The sequence below is a fragment of the Melanaphis sacchari genome, unplaced genomic scaffold, assembly GCF_002803265.2.
Source record: "Melanaphis sacchari strain LSU unplaced genomic scaffold, SCAv2.0 Contig85_pilon_pilon, whole genome shotgun sequence".
NCBI lineage: Eukaryota > Metazoa > Arthropoda > Insecta > Hemiptera > Aphididae > Melanaphis > Melanaphis sacchari.
In genome coordinates, this window is record NW_020271605.1 from 221,136 (window position 1) to 244,130 (window position 22,995).

The following is a 22,995-nucleotide window of genomic DNA, read 5'->3' on the forward strand; positions in this document are numbered from 1 at the left end:
ATTTATATATTTTTAATTTTTCACTTTGTTCAGTTTCTAACATCAAAAATAATATTTTCTACATTTTTTTGAAAACATCAAAACTCCAATGTGGATTTTTACGATTAATTTTAAAATTTTCACATCACACTTGCTCTATTTACAAACATAAATTTTATTGGAGGGAAAATGTCAAAAAATCAAAATAAAGTGATTTTCGAACAAAAACGTAAAACATTATAAAAAAAGAATGTTTTTATTGTAATAGGATACATTTTATAATTTTTAAATCAAATTTAATTTTAAAATTCATATTTGGGGACTGGTGAATTATAAGTTCATAACTGTTCTAATCACACAAACTTTTCTTCTCTTACTTCTACCCATTCAGCAATAGATTAAAATAAGTTACTAATAAATTTGTCATAAGTTTCCTTAAAATTAATTTAGCAAAACAGACATTAATGAATGTTTGAATTTCAAATTTTGAAAAAATCGAAAATTATTTTCTGTAGACATGGCTGATCGTTTATTTTTAAACCATTTTTCACCATAAAGGTAGAATGATTTGTCATTGGATTCAAATTTAACGCATTGATTACATAATATAATAATAATTTATAATCTAATATGAATAAAAATTAATTTAAAATATTATATAGTTTAGTTATTGTATAATATTAATAAACAAATTATGTCTCAAAACTTTTATTTTATTTTATTTTTTTTTTGTTTAATAATAATGACTTTTTACTTTTAGTGAATGATTATTATAAATACATAAAATAAAACAAAATTAAACAATCATTTAATAAGTTATAGTAATGTTAATGCTTTAGTACAGTGAGTGATAACATTTTTGAATATAGTGACGTACAGTAGATCGTCAATTATCTTCACTAATTGTGACCAAGGGACATGTGGATAATCGACGTATGCAAATATCAAATAATGATTAAAAATATTTAATAAATATAAATTTAAATATGTATTTATAAATATTCATTTTATTGTATTTTATTGTATATGGTTTAATATAATTTTCTTTTATTGCAAAAATTGATTATTTTAAGTTTAAATAGACCAATCAAAAACAGAAAAAGGTAATTAATTAAATTAAACCAGTGTAATACTTTTATCCTCTATAATTCTATATGATTTCGTAAAGTTCAATTAAATTAAAAATACAGGAACTCTCAATAATTTTTCTAAATAATTATTATAATTTTAAAATAAATGTTTCTTTTTAAATATTTTTTAAGTAACGTTTGTTTAAAATTATAATACGTGGTTTAATTTATAAAAATAATAATGCAATATTATAATTTAAAATGAAATTATTTCCAAGAAAAAATAACATAAACAAAAAAAATATTGTATGAAGACTAAAAATTAAAAATTAAATATATTTAATAAATTGATTAATATCTTGTTTATTTTTAGCACACGAGTACATTATATGTATTAGTTATGTCTTATGTGAACCCTTTTCTAGGTTATTTAAGTTATTATTGAACTCGTACTGAACATTCAAAAGTTTCAAATTAATATACCTCATTTAAAAAATTAAACAGCTTGGTCAGTTTACAATATTATTATTAATTTTTAAATATTTATTTAGAGATACATGACTTTTAATACTTAACGAACTAAAACTTGAGGCCTGGTGTAGCGGGGGATTGGCCTTAGTCACTAATGTGTTTTGAAATCAAGTATCGGCCGGCGTCACTAGTTCTTGGGTGGGTGACCACCCAGTTTCTTAGCGACGAATCCATAACACACACTACACACATTTACACACGTGTTCCACAACCATACAAAAAACTCAAAAACCTCTATCGCACCACCTCACAGATAATGTACTTAGTTGCCAGACTTAAGATAATAAAAAAAAGAATAAAAACCAATTTATTAATACATCAAACTAAACACATAAAATATTTCCTGACATAGAATCGATTAAAATTTGGCAAATAATATTATTTATTTCAGCGTTCACATCAACACTTAAGAATCCAACAAAAAAATAGACTATTGATATTTTAGAATTTAGTTTTAAAATTACAAAAAAGTTTAGATTTTAAACAACAAAAAAAAAAAAAATCCATCATAATATGCAATATTTTAATTAGAAACACGGTACTTAATTTATTGTTACAAATATTGCTTGCATATTCAATCCAAAATTGTTTACCTACATGCCTAATACATTACCTGTATTTGTTGAACGTACACATAAATTTATAAAATTTAACTTTATGTTTTGATGCTATTTAAGAATTATTAAAGAAACACGTTCATATGTTTTATCTATATATGTGCATCGTGTTTGTATAATATTATACTTATACACGTGACTCGTAGACGTTGCGGTTTGTTTGATTTAAATTAGCCGGCAGCGTTTATCTGCTCGTCTAGACTGCCACTAACAATTTTTTAATATAAATACGCAAACACCAATACAGTGTACACACTTAGAACAGTATATAATTATAATTAATCTAATAGAGTTAGATACGCTGTCCAATATTATCATAAACAAAACACAGTTAAGTAATAATCGACGTCGCGCACGTCTTGTACGTATAGTAAGTCATTATCGCGGATTCCTTCGTCGAAGTACGCCAACGTGTGTTACTATAGTTACTACGTTAAATTTTAATATACAGGTTAACTTATCGAGTATGCTCATCCCAAACTTTATCATGTTATAATAAGTCTATTCAAATTATGATTTTTCTATAATAACCAAGTTAATATAGTATGTTGTATACTGTATTAAGTCTACATATAGCGTAAAATTATTAATAAATAAAACAAAAATCGAATGAGTATTGTTTTAGTTAATAAAATTTAATGCTGTCCTTAAAAACGGTTGAACAAAAATAAAAAATACATGTAGGTATATTGAATGTAGTGTTCATTATACTTGGAACATTTTTACAAATTATAAATGTTGATAAGTTACTACTTACTATTATTTACCGAAATGTTTAAATCACCGTAGTTCTTCATAAATTTAAAACCTATTTCTCTTAATATATAAACATAAATAATTAAAAAATACTCATTCGAGTTTTAATTTTTATACGTCAACATTTCCAAAAAAAATTAGCTGTTAAATAATTTACTGTAAAAAGGTAGAGTTCTCGTTCGTAAATTAAAAAATTGTGTTTCCACAGGACACTCCTAAGTGAAAAAAAATTTCAAAAATGTATAGAAAATATGGTCTTTAAGTATGATTGAAAATTCCAAAAAATCAAATTTTGAATGACTGTATCATTAAAAACAAAAAGGACACGAGCATATATTACACCAAATGCATGCAATACTTAATAAACACGATTTTACGTTATTTATTTGTAGAAAACACAATATTGGAAAAATTTTACGATAAAAACTTTAACCATACAATGTTTACATTAATATTTAAATCTAAATTTTGACTTGAAAAAATATTTTTCTGATGTAATATAGGTCAACAACAACAAAAATTCTTAACTTATAATTATGAAAACCATAAGAATCCATCTTTTTTAAATGTATTATTCAATTCACCCATGTTACATCGTGCAGCTTAGACTTGAAAAATACTAGCTACATCAATATATTAACGCAGGACACGGTATAGTCTCTTGACTCTCTTGCAGATTACAATTCGATTACCTCAAGTCGTCTCCACTTCCGGGTTTTCGATAGAAGGTGACTTTATTTTTATATTTCTCTGAACAAATATAATATATCTAACTTAACATCGAGAGATTGCTTTAGTTTATCGAGATTTTAGATTAAACGAGCCGGTATTTGAATTAGTTTTTCATTTTCAACCTTGAACATAGATACTTTGTATACATGCCGATTCTATATTGCGCCACGTTTTATTATATACAAACAGAACAGTCGTCGATTCGTTATAAATTATATTTTTTTGTCTGATTGTTGATACGAATTCTGTGTCATTAATCATTTCATTATTATGTTATCATGCTGATTGAAGTCAATCGATTACTATTAAATATTTAAGTATTATTTCTTTCGTGACATATAGTTAGTTTTAATTTTAAACAAAAAATAACGAATTCCATTTCTTACGATTATAATATTTTACTTTACTTTGTAAATATTACATGCGTATAAACATCCATAGGTACACTTTTGGATGAAAAATGTTGCGTGTGCTTAGAATTTCTAGTATTTAATTAAGTACCCTGATAATTTATACCATAAATACTTTTTTATTTTATTTAGTTTTTTAGATTAATAGGATTTATGTATATGTATATAAGTTTCAAAGCTATTATTAAGTATTTAAATTATATTATTATTCTATGAACGTAACTTTTATAAGACTAACTGAAAACACTAACTGAACAAGATTTTTCTCTAGAATTGCGCCCTTGATAATATTTACATACTATACGATCGTTGCCATAAGACTTTATAATAAATACGACGTCGATATTATCGCAGGAATTTATTTATTTACATACAACGCTTTTTTGTACATATAAATATTTATTACGGATTCTTGTTGAAATCATGAACCAAAAAACTTAATTCTATTTATAAAAAATTGTGCGTACTATTATATATTATACATTTATACGTAAACGCGCGTTGTCGATACAAAAATAACGTAGGTAGGTACTATTTAATAAAATTGTTTATTTATATAGATATCATTCACATAGACGTGTGTAGCCTCCGGTTTCAGGGGCAGCAAGAGATTAATTCGTCCCATTCTTCAAGTTCACTACTAAAACCGGCCTATAGTTTTATTTTTTTTTTACTATTGGGTAACAAAATTAAAATTGTATTGGTTATTTTTAAAAAGTTGTACAATAAGGTACTTAGCCACTAAAGGTGTACTTTTTCGCAAGCGTTGTGGCGTATTGGTGTACAACTCACTTGACGATAACGTTAAAAACCTACTTTTTTTTTTTAGATTTCTTGACCATAAATGATAATAAATGATAATATTTATAATTTGAAATAATAGCTATTTTCTATAGTAGATAGGTCTATAGTTTTATACTAGTAAACCGCATATAATCATAAAATATTTATCAATATTTTATTAAATAAAATACATTTTTTTAATAATTTTCTTATCTAAAATAAGTAATAACTATAATTTGTGAAATGATAATTTAATAATAATAATAATAATAATAACTTTACCGAGGCTTATTATCTAAAATGTACCAGCCGCAGTAGCCCCAAAGAAAATCCAGGGCAGCATATGCTGCCTCTGCTGCACCCTTGTAGACGCCTATGATCACTCATATCAGGTACTGTAACTACTGTACTCATACCTGTAATTATCTAAAATGTTGTGATAATAATATAATATTAATCTTTAATTATGTTATATTTACTACACAAATTATAAGTGGGTAGAGTTTATTTGGTACTCTATCATTAAGGCATAACTAACAATATCGCACACTTAAATTCCTGCAAGCTCTTACACAAAAATATGATTATAATAGGCGAGTAATGAGATTGGATCACGAAGGTTTTCGAAAGTAGGAAACATTTTCAATTTTGATGTTTGGCATGTTTTGTACTTAAGAGTTTAGATACACAATATTTAGACCATTTTCGTTACGCGACACACGTACGACTCAGCGGCGGCGGCGGAATTAACAGTGATACAGGAATTGAAGGTGATTGCGCGGCGTCCGAGGCAGTCAATTAGTACCCATGTACTCGTGTTTTGTATTATACACGGCCGCTGTACCGCTCAAGATGCGTATTGCATTTCCTTTACGCCACGACCTTGGAGTAGTATCTTAGTGATTTTCCTATCAACTTATTACGCTCGACTATATAGATTGTCACTTGATATTTTTAAAGCTATACATTATTTCACTGTATTAGCTATTATATAATTATGTGTTATGTACAATTTTTAAATAAAAACTTTACTTTTTTTTTTTTATTGGTTTTTCGGTTTTTTATAAAAATGATAATACATTTTTATTGTTTTCAGGCTAAGAGGTCCTAACGCAGTTTCTAAAGTGATGGATATCTTGCATTTTTCAAGTTTTTATATTTTGTATTTGCAATATTCTGTCGGTAAGTGTTTGACCAACTACTGTTAGTATTACTCTATAGGTTTCGCATATATTGGATGATCTTTCTTTGACATCAGAAAGTCATGTGTTGTTCTAATTATGTGTCCAACTCTTAGTATATTGAGTGTTGTTTTTTCTCAGTATATAAAACAATATTATTATTATTCAATTCACAAAAAGGGATGTTCTTTTTTTGTATATGTCGACCAATTAACCTATACTCAATAAAATATGTTTTTATAGGTTAATTGTTTTGGTTTAATATTTCAAAAGACGTCTGTTATAAATATTTATTTTAACTTTTATATAGTTATGGAATTAAATTTGTTTAAAAAATACTCAACTATCTTGTAAAATGAATCGGTTATTTTATTTTATTTGATATACGTATGTTTCTTTTATAATGTTGTTTGTTATATCTACATATCTTCATTATAATTTATACTTAGATTTATTAAAATACATTTTGCTCATCAAATAGCACTCAATAACATACATTAATAAAGCAAATAAACTTCACAAAATGTCTGTTGAGGTTGTATCCTTGAACTATGATAAGTATGGTGTAACGAATTATACAATAATAATGCGACGCACCCACGTTGAAAACCCATTGAACATAAAAAATAGTTATATATTGTACTCATTAAGATAGGTTTTAGGTAAAGCAATATGGCTTATTCTATTTTTTAATACCATCCGTCAATAATTTTGATACCCTCTAGTTCAGATTATAGGTATTTATAAGTATCTCGTTATAAATATTATAATTTATAATAATAAACGTTGTGCTTATAAATGCTTGAACCTGGAAAAACTTACAACTGAAGTCCAGTAAACATTATCGTTAATGACATGTTATAACCACCGTATAATTTAATTGTTTTATACACTATACACATAATATTTTTGTACCTATACTGTTGAAATGGAGTGATGTTTTTAGAGAGTTTTAAGAAGATACACCACACATCCTTAAACATTATTTACAATTTTAAATTTTAAATAATATACTTAACACTAAATTAAAGTACTTCACAAGTTTTGACATGTCAGTACTATTATTAGTATATAATTATTAGATAACATAGAAAAATTGTTACGCTTATTATGAAACTCTTAAGCTACACTTATATAGTTAAGTAACCAAATTTATACATGATGAAGTTAATATGCGGTGTCGTCACATAATAGTTCATTTTTTTGATATCATCAATATTAATAAATGAATAGTTGTTATTATTTTAAAATACGTTATTTTTATGTATTTTTAACTTTAAAACATAAGAAAAGCTATAAATAAATATAAATAAGAAATTACATTGAAATTTAAAAGAATAAAGAAAAAATAGAAGAATAAAGAAAATAAACATTTAAATAAATTAGAATTCAACATTATTAAAAGTAATAAAATAGCAATCAATACTCAAACATTTCAATATTTTTGTTATTTACATATTTCTCCATATCATTTTAATTGCCCATTTAGTTTTAGTATTAAAATATGAAGAATATTTTCTGTAACGTTAGGGACTTAAATAAGTATATTAGCCATTATGTATTTAAAATCTATAACTAAATTAGAATTAGTAGAAATTTTGTAATGTATTAACATTGTTAGAATTTAAAACTACGAGTATAAGTTAAAAATCATATCTTTTATATTATATCATAATAATATTTAAAATTTAAGTTTATAGTATGTAAATATACTAGGTTAGTCATTAACAGTTATCAGTTATCATAAAATATACGTGTATATTATACCTATATAATTAAGTTAAGCAACTTGAGCTATATTATATGATATGAGAAATAGGAAAAAATGATGGAATGGAGTTTTATTGTAGTAGTCGGTTATTATGACCACAGTAGAAAGGTCGAGAGGATTTTTTAATGCCTAAATTATTAGATAATTGTGTATTTTGTGTTTTTATTTTAAGCATATCCATACAAATTAATTGGCATACATAACACAATCTAAAATATATGTATTCATCAATTAGTACTTTGTAATAGGTCTCATTCATTTAATTTATTTATTTATTTATACATATATTATGCATTTTAATGTTGAAATACTATTAAACCTCTAATGTTAACGTGCCAAGCATGCAAGTTAACCAATAATACTTAATACCAACAGTTTTCAACATAATAAGACTAATGTTTACTAAAATTTTGATCATCAAAATTGTGATGTACAACTAGCGGAATACTATGAGAATACTTTTAGAAACAAAATAAAACATCATCACTAGCTTAAAATCACATTAAAAATTTAATTAACTTTAATGCTATACAAAACAAGCACATACCAAACTAATTTATAAGATGGTTTGTGGTTAAGTTCCAATCTGCCTCAATTTAATAGAATATATATACAGTGAATGTACGTATGTCGTTCATGGACATATTCATTGTCATAAATTATTACAATTGTCATCTTTTTGTTTTTTTTTTTTTTTGAAAATCAAACATTTTCTCCGGCCATCTAAGTAAGCAAAGTAATTAAAATATAACGGCTAATTATTATTCAGTTGATCGAGTCAAGGTTTATAAACAAACTATATATACCACAATGATAATTTATTTTGATTGACCACTCTAAATACTAATCAAAATTCCAGTATGTAAATTATTATATTTTACAAAGCTGTATAGTGCATTGGTGTATAAGAAAATATGATATTGCTGATTTCGATTAGGTAATTTGCATATTAATCTACTATTTTTTTTTTTTTTTTTTGATTAACATATTTAACATTTCCTCTAAGAATTCAGAAGAAAAATTGCTATTGTTGTTTTAATCTAAACATAAGGTAAATTGGAAGTAGAAAAAATAACAAAATATTGCGTGTAAAGTGTAGACAAAGTTCTCGACTTTTAGGTTTCTTACAAATCAACAAAATTTGATCTACGAATATTCTGTACTAAGTCATAATCAATGAAAAATTAAATTATGTTTCTAGATAAGTTTCATGACCACGTAGCAATTAAAGGCGATACTAATAGAAAATACCATACACGAATATACATTTCTTCAAACGATGTAAATATAATATATAGAATAATATGGTCATATAAATATCTTTTAATTCTTCGTTTTTGATTTCCCTCTATGTTTTGCCAGGATAGTCTACAAAATTTTGTGCATTTAACTCCTTATAAATCTGAAATCAAAACAAATAGTAAAAATCAACAATATAATTGAAAAAAAAAAACAAAATCTAAAGGTAAGATAAGTCATACGAAAATATGCATTATATATTATACAGTATAAAAATACTATTTTAATCGGTTATCGAAAACACTATGCCAGTCACTGCACTAATATTACAACAGTGTATATGTCACTTATCTGTAGCCGTTATAGGGTTTCGCTGGTTATAGTTACCTACGCGGATAGTATTATACTATATATGGTCACATTATAGCAAAAAATCGCAGGCCGTTGACTGTTCAGTGTTCGCGTGTAATACTGGCATCCATTGTACATAGTATTATTTTTCTGACGTTGGAGTTTTCGTATGAAATAATGATTTATAGTATCATGTAATTTGTATTTGTTCCCTGTGCGACGATCTACATACGTACTCCGAAATCACATAGATTTGCACTCCAGTGTACCAGCGTTTCGCCAACCAATCAATCATCTCACGTGAGTGAAAATTTAAACATTAATATGTTACGATAATCTATTACAATCAAAGATAATCTTTATATGTCGTTTAACGCTGAAACACTGTGAACAGCCGTGAGCAATTTTAAATTCGATCCGGCGGAAGCGGTGATAATATGTTTTTTTTTAAATATATAATACAATATTACTCTTAAAATAGAGCTTTCCCTTTCTCTCTTTCTCTTTCTCTCGCACTCTCTTCGCCTTGACGTCCAATGACTAACTTAAGTCAACTTTTTAACTTTTTTGTTATAACTGTAATATTATTTATCTAATAATTTATACTATTTAACAATAATTTAAAAATTTCACTATAATAAGTACAAAAAAAAAAAAAATTCAAGGCCTAATTTCTAGTATAACCAGGAGGTAAATCATACTCATATCGTCAGCCTCATTATGCTGCTAGTATAAATACAGTAAATAAATGACTCATGTTACCATTTGTGTGGTGTGCAAACTCGCAGATATTGATACAAAAACATAATGTCTTCCTCTTTTATGATTATATAACATATTTTGGTATGATATAGTGTTGCCTAATTCTCTGTAACTACGTTTGATACTTGATACGTCATAATGGTAGCAATGACCAATGAGAACAAGTAACAACTATATAGTATACACATTAAATACTAAACATCTAATATTATGCAGTATGCTGGATTTTTAGCTTGAGCTATTATTAACATTTTAAGAAACTAAATTATTATGAAACCATTATTTAATACAATAAAATATCATATAATATTATATACTAATTTGTGTTAATATTACAGAACTAAAATGGTAAACAATACATTATATAATATGACATAGGTAATGATTTAATAAGCTAACTAGTAAGTCATAAAAATTATTAACCAAGAGTATATATATATATAGTATATAGGATATTAAGGGTAAGAAAAAATAGAAAGATTATTGCTTAAATAATTTAATTAATAATGATGACAAAAAACAATGTTATATTGACAACAATGATAATATAATGTCTCTTAAGACATGGATCTTAGGCAAAAAACATATTTTTAATAACTTTTTTATAAAATAAATAATAAAACGTGAACAAAAAAATAGAAATAGTAAATGTTGTATTAATATAACAGAAATTAAAACTAAATAAGTTGACATATTTTATTAACTAAAAAAAATGTATTATTAATTGTTTATACGTAAACATTACTTCATAAATCCGTAATATTTACTGTGATATAAATGATTTAGATCCCTATAGTACTTCGTACCTTTTATGATTTATAAATTATAATAATTAGAAGTATATCTGATGACAATTTATTAAGTTTTTATTTAATTTATACGTCGACATAACTGGAATTATTATACGTTCGTACAATCGTACCTATTTATAATCTAATTTAAGCTCTCAAAATCATTATATAATAATATAATATTATTAAAGGCGTGATTTGAAAACAAACAAAAGTAAAAAAAACAACGATTATTGACAATTAATTAAAATCATTAACTTTGCTGTGTTTATTGGAAAATCATATTATTTTAATTTGTAAGTAGTTAATTACTTTTCAAATTAAATATATAAATTATAAATCTATGATGAATATTGTAATTTTGTTGACACTTTAAAATGTTATGATAATAATGCTAATATTCAGAATTATCATTGAATTAAAATTGAACATATCAATTTTTGATCATTACAGAATGACCTACTCGCAATCACGAAGTACATTCGAAGCCTAATACATGAGTACAGTAGAGTACTTGATTTTATTAATATTAGTAATTCCCATAACATTATGTTGGTTTAGTAACTACTCTACTAGCACAATACGAATAAACCTTAAAGCTTTTAATTTTATACAATCGTACTTATATAGGTATATAATTATATAAAAATGTAGGCACTTAATTATTAGTTATATAGTTTTAAATCAAATTCCAAAAAAAAGTCCTTGATACTAGATCACTCATAAGTAATAAAATATTTAATGTATCTGTAGGTACTATAATATGGTATACATGGAAATTTATAAAATCTATAAAAATTTATTTTATCGTATTAAATTATGAAAAGACGTATGTACCATTCTAACTCTGTTATTCAGTAAGTGTCGAGTAAATAACTTAATAACTTTAATAGATGTATGACATTTTAATTTAACAATTTATCATTAAACAGAAAAAACGATTTTGAGCGAAGATATAGTCTGTCAGCTTATGTCACTAAATATTTACAATTGTTATATTATTTATATTTAATAATTTAATGGTATACATTTATGCCACATTATATTATTGTTATTCACTTTTAAATAAATACCTACTTACCGTTAAATAGTGTGAAGAATAGGTTCATGCTATAAATATGAAATAGCTTAGAATTAATCTACATAGCTTAAACATTTTATCGCGTATAGTAAAGTTTATGATACACTTAAAAGTTTCAAATTCTTACGACTAATGTTTTTAAATTATAATAAAATGACGAATATCGCTAATTCATTTAAATATTCAATTTCATATAAAAATGAAATTTGTAGAAAATTAATTTTGTTTTAAAATTCTCCTACACTTAAATTTTCTTTTTAGTTATTTTGTAAAGTTCTATGAATTGTTCAGTGTTTTTTTTTTTTTTTTTTTTTTACTGAATTTGTTATTATTTTGAAACATATGATGTGTGTTCAAATATTTAAAACACAAATAACAATTCTTATTTTAATATATATTTAAGTTATAAGATAATAATAATAGAATAAATAAGTATAAAAGGTATTTAATAAAGCAGTATAAAATATAATGACTTTAAGTTACAATAAATATTCGATTATTTTTTATTTACTACTGTTTAACTTATTGTATCGAAACTAGTTACAATAATATAGGTTGTCAAAATGTTAGTTTAGGTAAAAAATGTGTGTTAGACACTCGTTTTTTTTCATATTTTGAGGGACAGAATATTTTGAAAAAAAGTATAAGCTTGTTAAATTTTTAATTAATTTAATGTGTCAAAATTCATAAATTAATTATAAGGTATTCAAAGTCAAACTTACAACTAACTTTAATTTGTATACATATTTCTAACTAATAAACCACCTTATATATTTTAACGTTGAAATACCTGTTTTATTTTAGCGTTGTCAGTTATAAAAAGTTGAAGAGTATAAAACATAGAATATTAGTTCACTAAGTAACTAAACACATAAGTAACTATTATCTATAAGTAATTAATTAGTAAACTTACTTATAGTTTAAGATATTATAGTTAAAATTTAAAAGCAAGAACTAATAAAAAATGCAGAATTATAAATATTTAATTAATAATAGGTACACAATTATTCACACAATACATACTCGTATGTATATGTTTAAAATCTCTATTTAGCTTCAATGATAATAGTAATATAATATTATGTGCGATTAAATAAATTAAGTAGACATTATAATAATAATATATACCTACTAATATTTGACTTCAGTTATCGATTTGATATGGAAGACTTTATTATTATACCATTTGATTTATGATTTTTAGAATAAAATTTATATTTTTAAATAACCAACATCGTAACATTATATGCATACAAAATTTATACGAATATAATTCATAAAAATATTTAGTGATTAACATTTAAAATTTGTGAACTAATTGCACTAAAAAACATTACAATCTCTAAAAATACAGTATAACATGAACTATAAATATAAAAATCTATTAAGTGTAAAAATTTAAATTAATAATATTATTAATTTAGAATTAAGTACATACAGAACATGTAAAATATTTATAAAACAAAAAATAATACATGAAATGTATGTTGAAAATCTTGATTAAAAGATATTATTAAAAATATCAAGAAAAAATAAAAAAAAAAAAAATCTAAAAGGCCAATAAAGACTTAATAATTCAAAGATCCCCAGGTTAATTTTAGTTAGAATAAAAGTTTAAAATTTATTAGAACCTAATTTTAATTTTGTGTTAAGAAACAATATTTTATAGTAAGCTAAAAATAATGCATTTTATATTTTTTTACAAAAAATTTACAGTCCTAGTAATAATCATTATTTATAATATATCCACAACATCTATGTAAATATAAAAAAGTAAAAGTATAATATTTATCATTATCTCATTAGAAAATTAAAATCACATTAACTAAACAAATTTATAAATATTTCTTAAAAACTATATGTCTTGAATTTATTTTTTTTTTTAATTCAAAATAATTATTATTTTTTCATGTTTGAATTGTTGATGCATCATTACATTAATATTATAATAATTAAGTGTAATATTTTTATTTAAAAACAAACATTAAAGAACTAACTAGATAAATATTATACTCTATTTAAACCCGTTACTGATTATCTATATAAAACATTTGGCTTATTCTCTTTGTCGGAACACATGCATGGCCACTCACATACTTTCAAGGTGTTGTTTATACAAGCATTTTCAAGATATAATATGTGACCGAATGCCAATATTTAAACACCGGAAATGAAAAAATCAGATTTTAAATAAAATAAGTACGAGTATATAGTCTTTGCTTAGGTACTTAGGGAAAAAATGAAGCATTAAATTAATACTTTAATTTGATTTTACTATAGTTTAATACGTATAAATGTAATATGTGTTATATAATAATTTCTTAATTATTTGTCTGTGGTGATAAAATTATAATACAAACCTTTTTTTTATTTCATAATACTATAATATTATTTTAAACTTTTTTATTAGATCACAGATTATGAAACGCTAGTCTAATAGTTAAACTTATTATTTTCACTATACATTGGTATTATTTATTTTCAAACACTTATTCTGTGATGTTATATTATCAATTATAATTAAAATATTTTTCCAAATTTACATTTAAATAATAGAATACTGAGATATAAAGAAAAAACGTGAATAAAGGGATTTAATTTAATACTTATGATATACATTTAAGTACATAATATTTTCTTCGAATATTACTATTTTATACTCATTGTACACATAGACATGCAATTTTATTTACTAAATTAATAATAAATAATGTATTATTGTATATATAATAAAAAAATAAATAAACGTATGCTATTTATATCAAACATTTAACTAACACGATAACACCTCTTAATAATACAATAATAATATAAATAATCGTACAATTTAAAATTTAGTTTGAAGCCACAAGGAAATATGTATGGAAAGCACGTATTCAATGATGGGAGGGATTTGCCCCCCCTTCCCGAAATAATTTCTTTGAAAATTAAGTCAAATTATACACCTATTATTACAAAATATTTTTATTACTAGCTATTGATTAGTTTTCTTTTGTTTATATTAGTGGGTTATGAAATACAAGTTTATAATCTAGTATTATAGTCGAATAAAGTGATAACTAATTACTGAAAATTACGCATATGTGAGAACTGAACATTGCGATATAAGCCTTTATATACCTAGAAAACTCACATTTTGTCAATAATCTTTTCTTCGATGACTAAAAATTCCTATTAAATTGATAATTTATGTATTATTAAATCAATACTGTAAGGTACATTTTGGCCATATTATTTGTTACAACTGTTACTGCGAACGGTCATTCTCAACTCTACGAAGACTTAAAACGTAGGTACTTACAAAACAATATAAGAGAAATTATACTTACTGGATTAGCACTACTAAACATATATCGAAATTTTGATTTAAATGTGGTAGAAATTATCGATAGATTTGCTAAGTTATCAAAAAAATGGGATTTTATACTTAAATTTGTAATTTTTTAATGTATTGTATATAAATTGTTTGATTTTTTCTTCTATCTAAGTACTTAATAGTATAATATACTTAGGTAATTTTATGTGCATAGGCACTAATAAAATAAATGTCTGTTCTGGTCATAACATTTAAAGTTTTATTTATTATTATTATAATTGTTCTTATAAGCTTACTTCTGAACAAATGACATACATAAAATTTGGATACTTAGCATAATAATTGTCATATTAAAAAATAATGAGTAACGAGAAAGAAATTGTTTTATTATGTTGCGGTACAATTTGTATTACTATATTTTGTAAGCCCCCCCCCCCGAAATTGTATTTTGTATACGTGTCTAATGTATGGTGTTACAAAACAAAAAAATAAAATCTAATTTAAATTATAATACTTGACGTAAAAACCATATTATTATTTTGAAATCACTTTATTACAATATAAATATTTTACTTATAGTTTTCTTTGACAATAAAATATTATAGTTAGATATTTAACAAAATAATACATTTAGAAAACTAAATTAGATATTATTTTTTACAAAGCTTATTCTTAAGCCCTATAAAATATATTTAGACTATTTTAAACAGAGAAAATATATTATTTTTTAAAAGCATAATGTAAAAATATAAAACTAAGCTTAGAGTATTTTTTTATTCTTCTGGATTTTAAGCAGAGCAATAATTGTGAATAAAAGTAATAAATATTTATGTTTGAAATAATTATTTGATATAAATATTTTTAAACTTATGTCTATACAATATTAATTTAAAATTTAGTATGCAGTTAATTTTAACAAATTTTTTAGAGAAATGTTGTTAATGGTAGTTAACATTAGTTTGTTTGAATTTGAATTATTATTATTGATTTGAAATTGGATCGCTGTTTTATATTACGAACAGAATATCTGTTAATATACCTAAGTTTGAAGTGTGCCAAGTAAGGTTTTTTCACACTGAAAAAAATATAATGAACCATTTCAATAGTTCATTATAAAATATTTTTATATTATATTATATCTGTTATGATAATAAAGTGATTACGATATAAACACCTACATAGTATTATAATATTGATAAAATCAAGGTATAACTACGTCCTTCTTTATAAAAAAATTATACTTCTTGACTATGTGCCAGTTGTTATGAATTTATAAACCTTACATAATACACATATGTTATATTTAATAACCTTTAGTGTACTATATGATATTATAGCTCTAATTGTGTGCGTTTTTTCAGCATAGATAATATCGTTACACTAATGACAATTCCACGTATCTACAATTTGGAAACTTTTCAGGAGAAGCAAAAAACTATTTTACTTTGATTTGAAAACATTTTTTTATACTTTAATTATATTTTTGTATTAATTATTTGGTTTAAAATAGTTTTTGATCAAATTCCAAATTATAACTATTAATGCGAGTTTTTTAAGGTAGATACATGATGTTCACAAACAAATATTTAGTTACGTGTTATTGCATGTGTAGTTACGAGCTATTGCATATTTTAACTTCTTGATGCAATCAAAATAATAGTATGAAATACCACGTAACTAAATGAACATATTATAATAACTTTACAATCAATTACCAATAAGAAGTTTTAAGAATAAATTAAATACAAAATAAATAGGTAAATACTAGTAAAACTGTTGGGTATACTGTAGGTACCTAACCAATTACTTTACAAAATGTAATTATATAGCTAAATAATTGCTAAATTAAATTTTATTTATAGTATAGTAATTTAAAGTGAAATTAATAAAAATTAAATAGTATAATATTTAGTGTAACATAAAATAAATTGTTTATCAGACTTGATTTCATTTATTTAAAAACTTAAAATACTACTAACAAATTTAAAAATTATAAAAAAAATAACAGTATAATGTATTTAGTATCACATAAAATAAATTGTTTATCAGACTTGATTTCATTTTAATAATATTAAAAACTTAAAATACTAATAACAAAATTTAAAATTATAAACAATTATCAGACTTGATTTCATTTTAATAAATTTGATTTGTCAATTTAAATATTTCCAGTTGTGTCTCTTTTTGGTTCAATTGTAATAACCAGACTCAAAACATAAATTTTTTTCTCTTCCCATGAAGAGTTCCAAAATTTAAAAAAAATTTCTTTCCTTTGGCTTTCATCAAATTGATTACAAAAACGATTAACTGCTTTTAAACAAAATCTAGAAGTACACATATCTCCTAAACTTCTTGGTTCTCTTACAACATTATGCTCTACTACTTTCCCTTTTCGTTGAAATCCAATATATTCTTGGCCAGTCATTCTTTTGTGTTTATTATTTTTTCTTTTCCACTTTTCTTCTTGTGATGTTCTGTTTCGTTTTACGCCTATTACATTATCTGTGTTCATATTAATGTCTTCCAAGTAATATTCATTCTCATTTGTATTCATATTTATGTCTTCCAAATAATTTTCATTCTCATTTGTGTTCATATTTATGCCTTCCAAGTAATTTTCATTCTCATTCCTATTTTCATCAACTATAATATTATTATTAGCATATTCTGCAGGAACGTCCAATTCATGATCCTCATATTCTATAAAGATATCATCAGAAAATATATTTTCTAAAGTAAAATAAGGCTCTGACAAAATATTTTCTTCAATGTTTGGATCAAGTTCAATCTTATTCTGACTAGTATGCATTAGTTTATTTGATGTGTTGTCACCTAAATCATAAATATATTTTGATGTTTGAAATAGTTTAACATTAAAACAAATTATTTAATACATTATTACTTGATACTAATGGATTAGGTTGACGAATTTCATTTTTTAAAATTGTTTTTGATACAATAATTGAACTATTTTTTTCTATAGTAGCTCTGTCACTAGTAGACATATCCATCATTAATTTAATCCTTGATTTAGATGTCATTTTTACAACTTACTATAAGATAATAACATAAAATATAATAATAATATTATATTAAATCGTTGTAGGTAATATCACGTAACTACTAAAAAAATTTAAAATAAACGTGTATTACGACTGTGGAAAAATAGGTAATAACACGTATCTAAAGTAACAATAATTTGTACGTCTACGTAAAGTACTATGGGTCAATTGTTATTAAACAATGTTTTGTAAAAGATTTTACACTTAACCTACACACATCATATTACAAAAAAAAAAAATTAATTACCTGAGTTTTGACGCCAAATTATATAATATTGTTGATGACGGATGTTCACATTGAAAACACAATGCTAAATTGTGTAGTTACGTGTTATCGCAGTTCAAAAGTAGATACACGGTATCACTTAAACGTGATTTTAGAGGGAAATAACCATTGAACTCTATATGATAACTGGAATGCTCACCAGTCATAAGACCAATGTAAACATAACCGAGATAGCGTGTTAGAAAAAGACAGCAGATAAGAATGGTGTTGCTATCTTTTTTTATCACACATAGTTATATGAATTGATTACCAATACATTTTAAATTCGTTGTTCGTTTAACGTTTTGACTTTTGTTCTGCCTTCTGCGTTCTCAAAGTTTTAAAAATAATTAAAATAGTGTGTACCTACTGTGCAGTTAAGACTTAAAATGGTGAATTTTTGTAGTGCCTTTAATTGTGCTAGCTCTAGTGATGTTAGAAAAGACTTGTCATTTCACAAGTTAGTATTAAGTTATTATATGGTGTTATTGATTTTACTCATTGATATTTTTAAACAGATTTACATCTATTATTTTAATATTTAAGGTTCCCTCTTAAAGATAAAGAGAGGCTTCAAAAATGGGTGCATGCTGTTCGAAGGAAAGATTTTAAACCTAGTTCCAATACAACTTTATGTAGTTTACATTTCAATGAAACTGACTTCTATTCAGCAGTTGTAAGTGGGAAAAAAATGTTAATAAAATCTGCTGTACCAACTGTATTTGATTTGATATGGTTTCTTATTTAAATGAATATCTTGATAGTTTATTTTAACTGTAATACCTTTTTTATTAATTTATAGTTTTATTGTCATTACAGGAAAAATATCTAGCTGAAGTCAACTCAACATAAGTTACATTAGTTAACTTAACAGATCATATAACTCCAAGGTTATGAATATAGTTAAAGTATCTACAAAGTATCATAGTATCTTTAAATATTTATTTATTTTAGGAAATTTGGCCATGAAGTATAACAAAATGTATTGCAGATTTTGTTTTTCTGGATATTTCCAGTACTAATATTTCCTAAATTATAAATCTACAATATTAAGCTTAAGTTAGGAAAGTAGTAAGTACAATCTAAAGTAAGTAGTAGATATAGCTCCAGGTAAATAGCGTAAGTACACTTTTATTTCAATTATGATTAATATTATAAATACTATGTTTATATTTTAATAAATATTATTTTACTAAAAATGCAGTTGTTATTTCATATGCTTGAGTTATGAACTAAAACCTTCTAACTTTCAATTTACAACTTAATTTATTCCCAACTTAAAATTTCCTATTACTTCCTTTATATGACAAAAAAATGCAGAAGTCTACAAAAAAACATGTTTCAATACTTGTTATATTATTTTAAATTATAATTATAAACTAATAAACTATTTATTTATCATTTAATTATTTATATTTTATTAAATTAATAAAAAATATTTTGTGGAAGTTAAAAAAAATAATGAGGTGCAACTACATTTTAAGAACCAAACTAAAATAATATCGCGGTAAAATATGAAATTAAGACATTAGCGCCATGTGCAAGACAAAGATAGTAACACCATTAGTATGTGCTATCTCATTCTAACATCCTCTTTCGGGCAACACTGCTTGGTGAGCATTCCAGTTATCATATAGAGTTCAATGGAAATAACAAAGATTTATATGTAGTCTTTGGTTATAAAATATGTGCGCAAGGAGCTTAAAAATTTTTTGATGTATAATACTCATTTTTGATAAAATGTCAGTTACGTGGTATTGTCATTAGTGTAACGATATACGTATTTTATCGAATCAAAAGAACTATTAAAATATTTATATTTTTCTAACACGTTTGATCTTGCACGTGCAAAACTGAAAAATATTAACTATTGATTTAATAAGGTTCCAAAATATCTATTTATAGTATTATCATATCACTTAATGCTATAATGCTATAATGCTCAATATAATATTATTTTACTTTAAGTAGGATTTTCTGGATAGCTATATAACATTGAACTAGGTTAGTATGTAATTAATTATAGTTAACTACTTCTAGAGATTATAATATGATATATTAGTCTTATTAATAAATATAGATAGGTAGTATGTCCTTAAATTGAGAATATTAGTCAAGAGCATTATATTAATTTCCACAGTGAAATTTAGTAGAACACAAAATCTATAAAATAATATTGTCAGGATAAATTTATAAAAGTTTTATTGATTTTATTTTTAAATATAAATAACTATAAACATCTATACGGACAAAAAACTATTATTATTCTTACTCGAATAATTCATACTAAAATATAGGTAGCATATAAAATAAAATATATACAAAAACTTTGTATGAAAATAAGAAAACTTTGATCACCCAATATAAATAAAAAAAAAAAAAAAAAAAAAATAGTAAAAATCAACTGAACCAAACGCTTAATTTATTTTATAGTATTTTACGTACATTTTAAAACCCGATAAGTTTTTTAAAAAAATGAACTATGGATAAATATTTCTAAAAATTAGAAAATATTAATAAGATAGTATTTCAGTGTAAAATTAATAATTCTAAACTGTTCAAAATTTTTTTTAAAAAAACTATAAAAAGACAAGTGAACAATTAAAACAAAAAATGTATTTATAAATAGGAATTAGGTAAGTATTATAAACAATATTATATTATTTTTACTAAATTATATTTACCATAGAATTCAAAGGCTCAATGATTATCTTTTGTAATATCACAAAAAATTTTAAACAAAAATGTTCTGTTAAAAAAGTAATTAAAAATTTATATCGTTATTTGATTATTTTATCAAGTTCTCATTTTATATTTCTAACGCTATAGATTTCCAGTGTTCAAAGTGCAACACAAACACAATTAATTAAATATTTTAAAATTGTATTCCATATTAGATTGGCTAACAACATTATACTTAATATATAAAATATAACTATTAAACATCAAGTCTTCGACTATGATGGATGTACAATAACCTAATCGCTAAGATTACCTATGTATATAGAGGATACGAAACATATTTAATCCAGATAACTAATATGAAATTTTTTATAGACTTGTATTATTTGGTTCTCTTGTGTTAGTTTTCTTTTATAAATTTAACTATTAAACGAAAAATGACCTAAACATAATTAAACTCTACGTGCAACATTTCATACATTATTCTACACAATATAAGACGTGCCAAAATCGTAACTTAAATAAAAAAAATCCATTGAGAATAACAAATGGCGTTTGATACAAGAGACATTTAAAAACAATGCTGCTTATTTTTATTCTTATTATTATTTATTTTTTTTTTTTTTAACGGACGATTGTTTAAAATTAAAACTTGATAGGTATCTTTTTTGGTGGACCACAATTTTTATGGTCATAAGTCGTAGACCCTACTACGCAGTATTTATTTATGTAGGTATATGTATTTTTCCATTCAATTTTCAGGCAACTGTTGCGATTAAAAAATGCGGCGAACTAGGTTTTATTATACACAAGTAAGCGTAACTATAAGTAGACATATTAGAATATTATTATAATAAAGTCAATGTGTATATAGGCATGTAATAATACCTATCGTGATCGTCCTTTATTCACGCACGACTTGCACAAGTCATTATGATACATATGTTCTGAGCACTATCATTTAAATTTTTTATAGGTAGATACCAACATCATAGATTGAACATACTACATATTTTTACTACGTTTAGCCAGGATAAAATTTAATTTATTTGTTAAATTCTTTTTTCTGGATAAATATCGTCGTATCTGCAGTTATTAGAAAATCAAAAAATTCCCTATAGTCACAACTAGCCAAATAAACATTGATTTTTGATAAAAATATATTTTATTTTTATACAAGTATAAAATGTTATAATTTATTTAATTATTGTAGATGAAAATGATATAGTGATGTGATAAACCGACTATACTCCGAAGTTTATAACAATATATAGCACAGTAGCGAATTCAGGATTTAATTTTTTTTTTTTTTTTTGTAGGGAGGCTTAGTCCAAAATACAGTGATAATTTTAGGGAGTTATTTCCTTATTCACAATTATAATATTTGTTACTATTGAATAAATAAAATCTAACTTAGGTCAATGGGGGGCAAAGTCCCTCAGGTTCTCCCTTGAATCCGCTACTAATATAATAGATAATTATATACAATATAAAATTGTATTTGTCCTATGTTTAAATATTTTAATGCAAATTAACTATGTTTATTTTTTTTTATATAAATAGTTATTCACTAATTATGCTCATCCCTACTTTTCTTTTAATTTTTAATTTGTTCA

At 23.9% G+C, this 22,995-nt stretch overlaps 2 protein-coding genes across 3 annotated transcripts; one reads left to right on the forward strand and one right to left on the reverse strand.

Annotated features, from left to right (window-relative positions):
• Positions 1-17,495: 17,495 nt before the first annotated feature.
• Positions 17,496-18,818, reverse strand: LOC112602254 (TNF receptor-associated factor family protein DDB_G0272098-like). 2 transcript variants are annotated; one of them, XM_025350229.1, is made up of 3 exons: positions 18,680-18,818; positions 18,273-18,423; positions 17,496-18,202 (listed from the first exon to the last, which is right to left on the reverse strand). In XM_025350229.1, the coding sequence occupies exons 2-3, from the start codon at positions 18,409-18,411 to the stop codon at positions 17,529-17,531; spliced, it is 813 nt and encodes a 270-aa protein (XP_025206014.1). In that variant the 5' UTR covers positions 18,412-18,423; positions 18,680-18,818; the 3' UTR covers positions 17,496-17,528. The 2 variants fall into 2 exon arrangements, with proteins under 2 accessions (XP_025206014.1, XP_025206015.1); XM_025350230.1 differs by lacking the exon at positions 18,680-18,818 and having other exon boundaries at positions 18,265-18,348.
• A 64-nt stretch (positions 18,819-18,882) lies between these two features.
• LOC112602256 (THAP domain-containing protein 1-like) lies at positions 18,883-19,896 on the forward strand. Its single transcript, XM_025350231.1, has 4 exons — positions 18,883-19,157; positions 19,244-19,373; positions 19,517-19,587; positions 19,652-19,896. The coding sequence occupies exons 1-3, from the start codon at positions 19,087-19,089 to the stop codon at positions 19,547-19,549; spliced, it is 234 nt and encodes a 77-aa protein (XP_025206016.1). The 5' UTR covers positions 18,883-19,086; the 3' UTR covers positions 19,550-19,587; positions 19,652-19,896.
• The last annotated feature ends 3,099 nt before the right edge of the window (positions 19,897-22,995 follow it).

What these genes read in the sequence shown, in the direction of transcription:
- LOC112602256 (XM_025350231.1), top strand. Translation starts at nt 19,087, where the DNA reads ATGGTGAATTTTTGTAGTGCCTTTAATTGTGCTAGCTCTAGTGATGTT. An exon ending in AAAGACTTGTCATTTCACAA is followed by an intron (nt 19,158 to 19,243) that starts GTTAGTATTAAG and finishes TTAATATTTAAG; the next exon opens with GTTCCCTCTTAAAGATAAAG. An exon ending in CTGACTTCTATTCAGCAGTT is followed by an intron (nt 19,374 to 19,516) that starts GTAAGTGGGAAA and finishes TTGTCATTACAG; the next exon opens with GAAAAATATCTAGCTGAAGT.
- LOC112602254 (XM_025350229.1), bottom strand. Translation starts at nt 18,411, where the DNA reads ATGACATCTAAATCAAGGATTAAATTAATGATGGATATGTCTACTAGT. An exon ending in ACCTAATCCATTAGTATCAA is followed by an intron (nt 18,203 to 18,272) that starts GTAATAATGTAT and finishes TTTATGATTTAG; the next exon opens with GTGACAACACATCAAATAAA.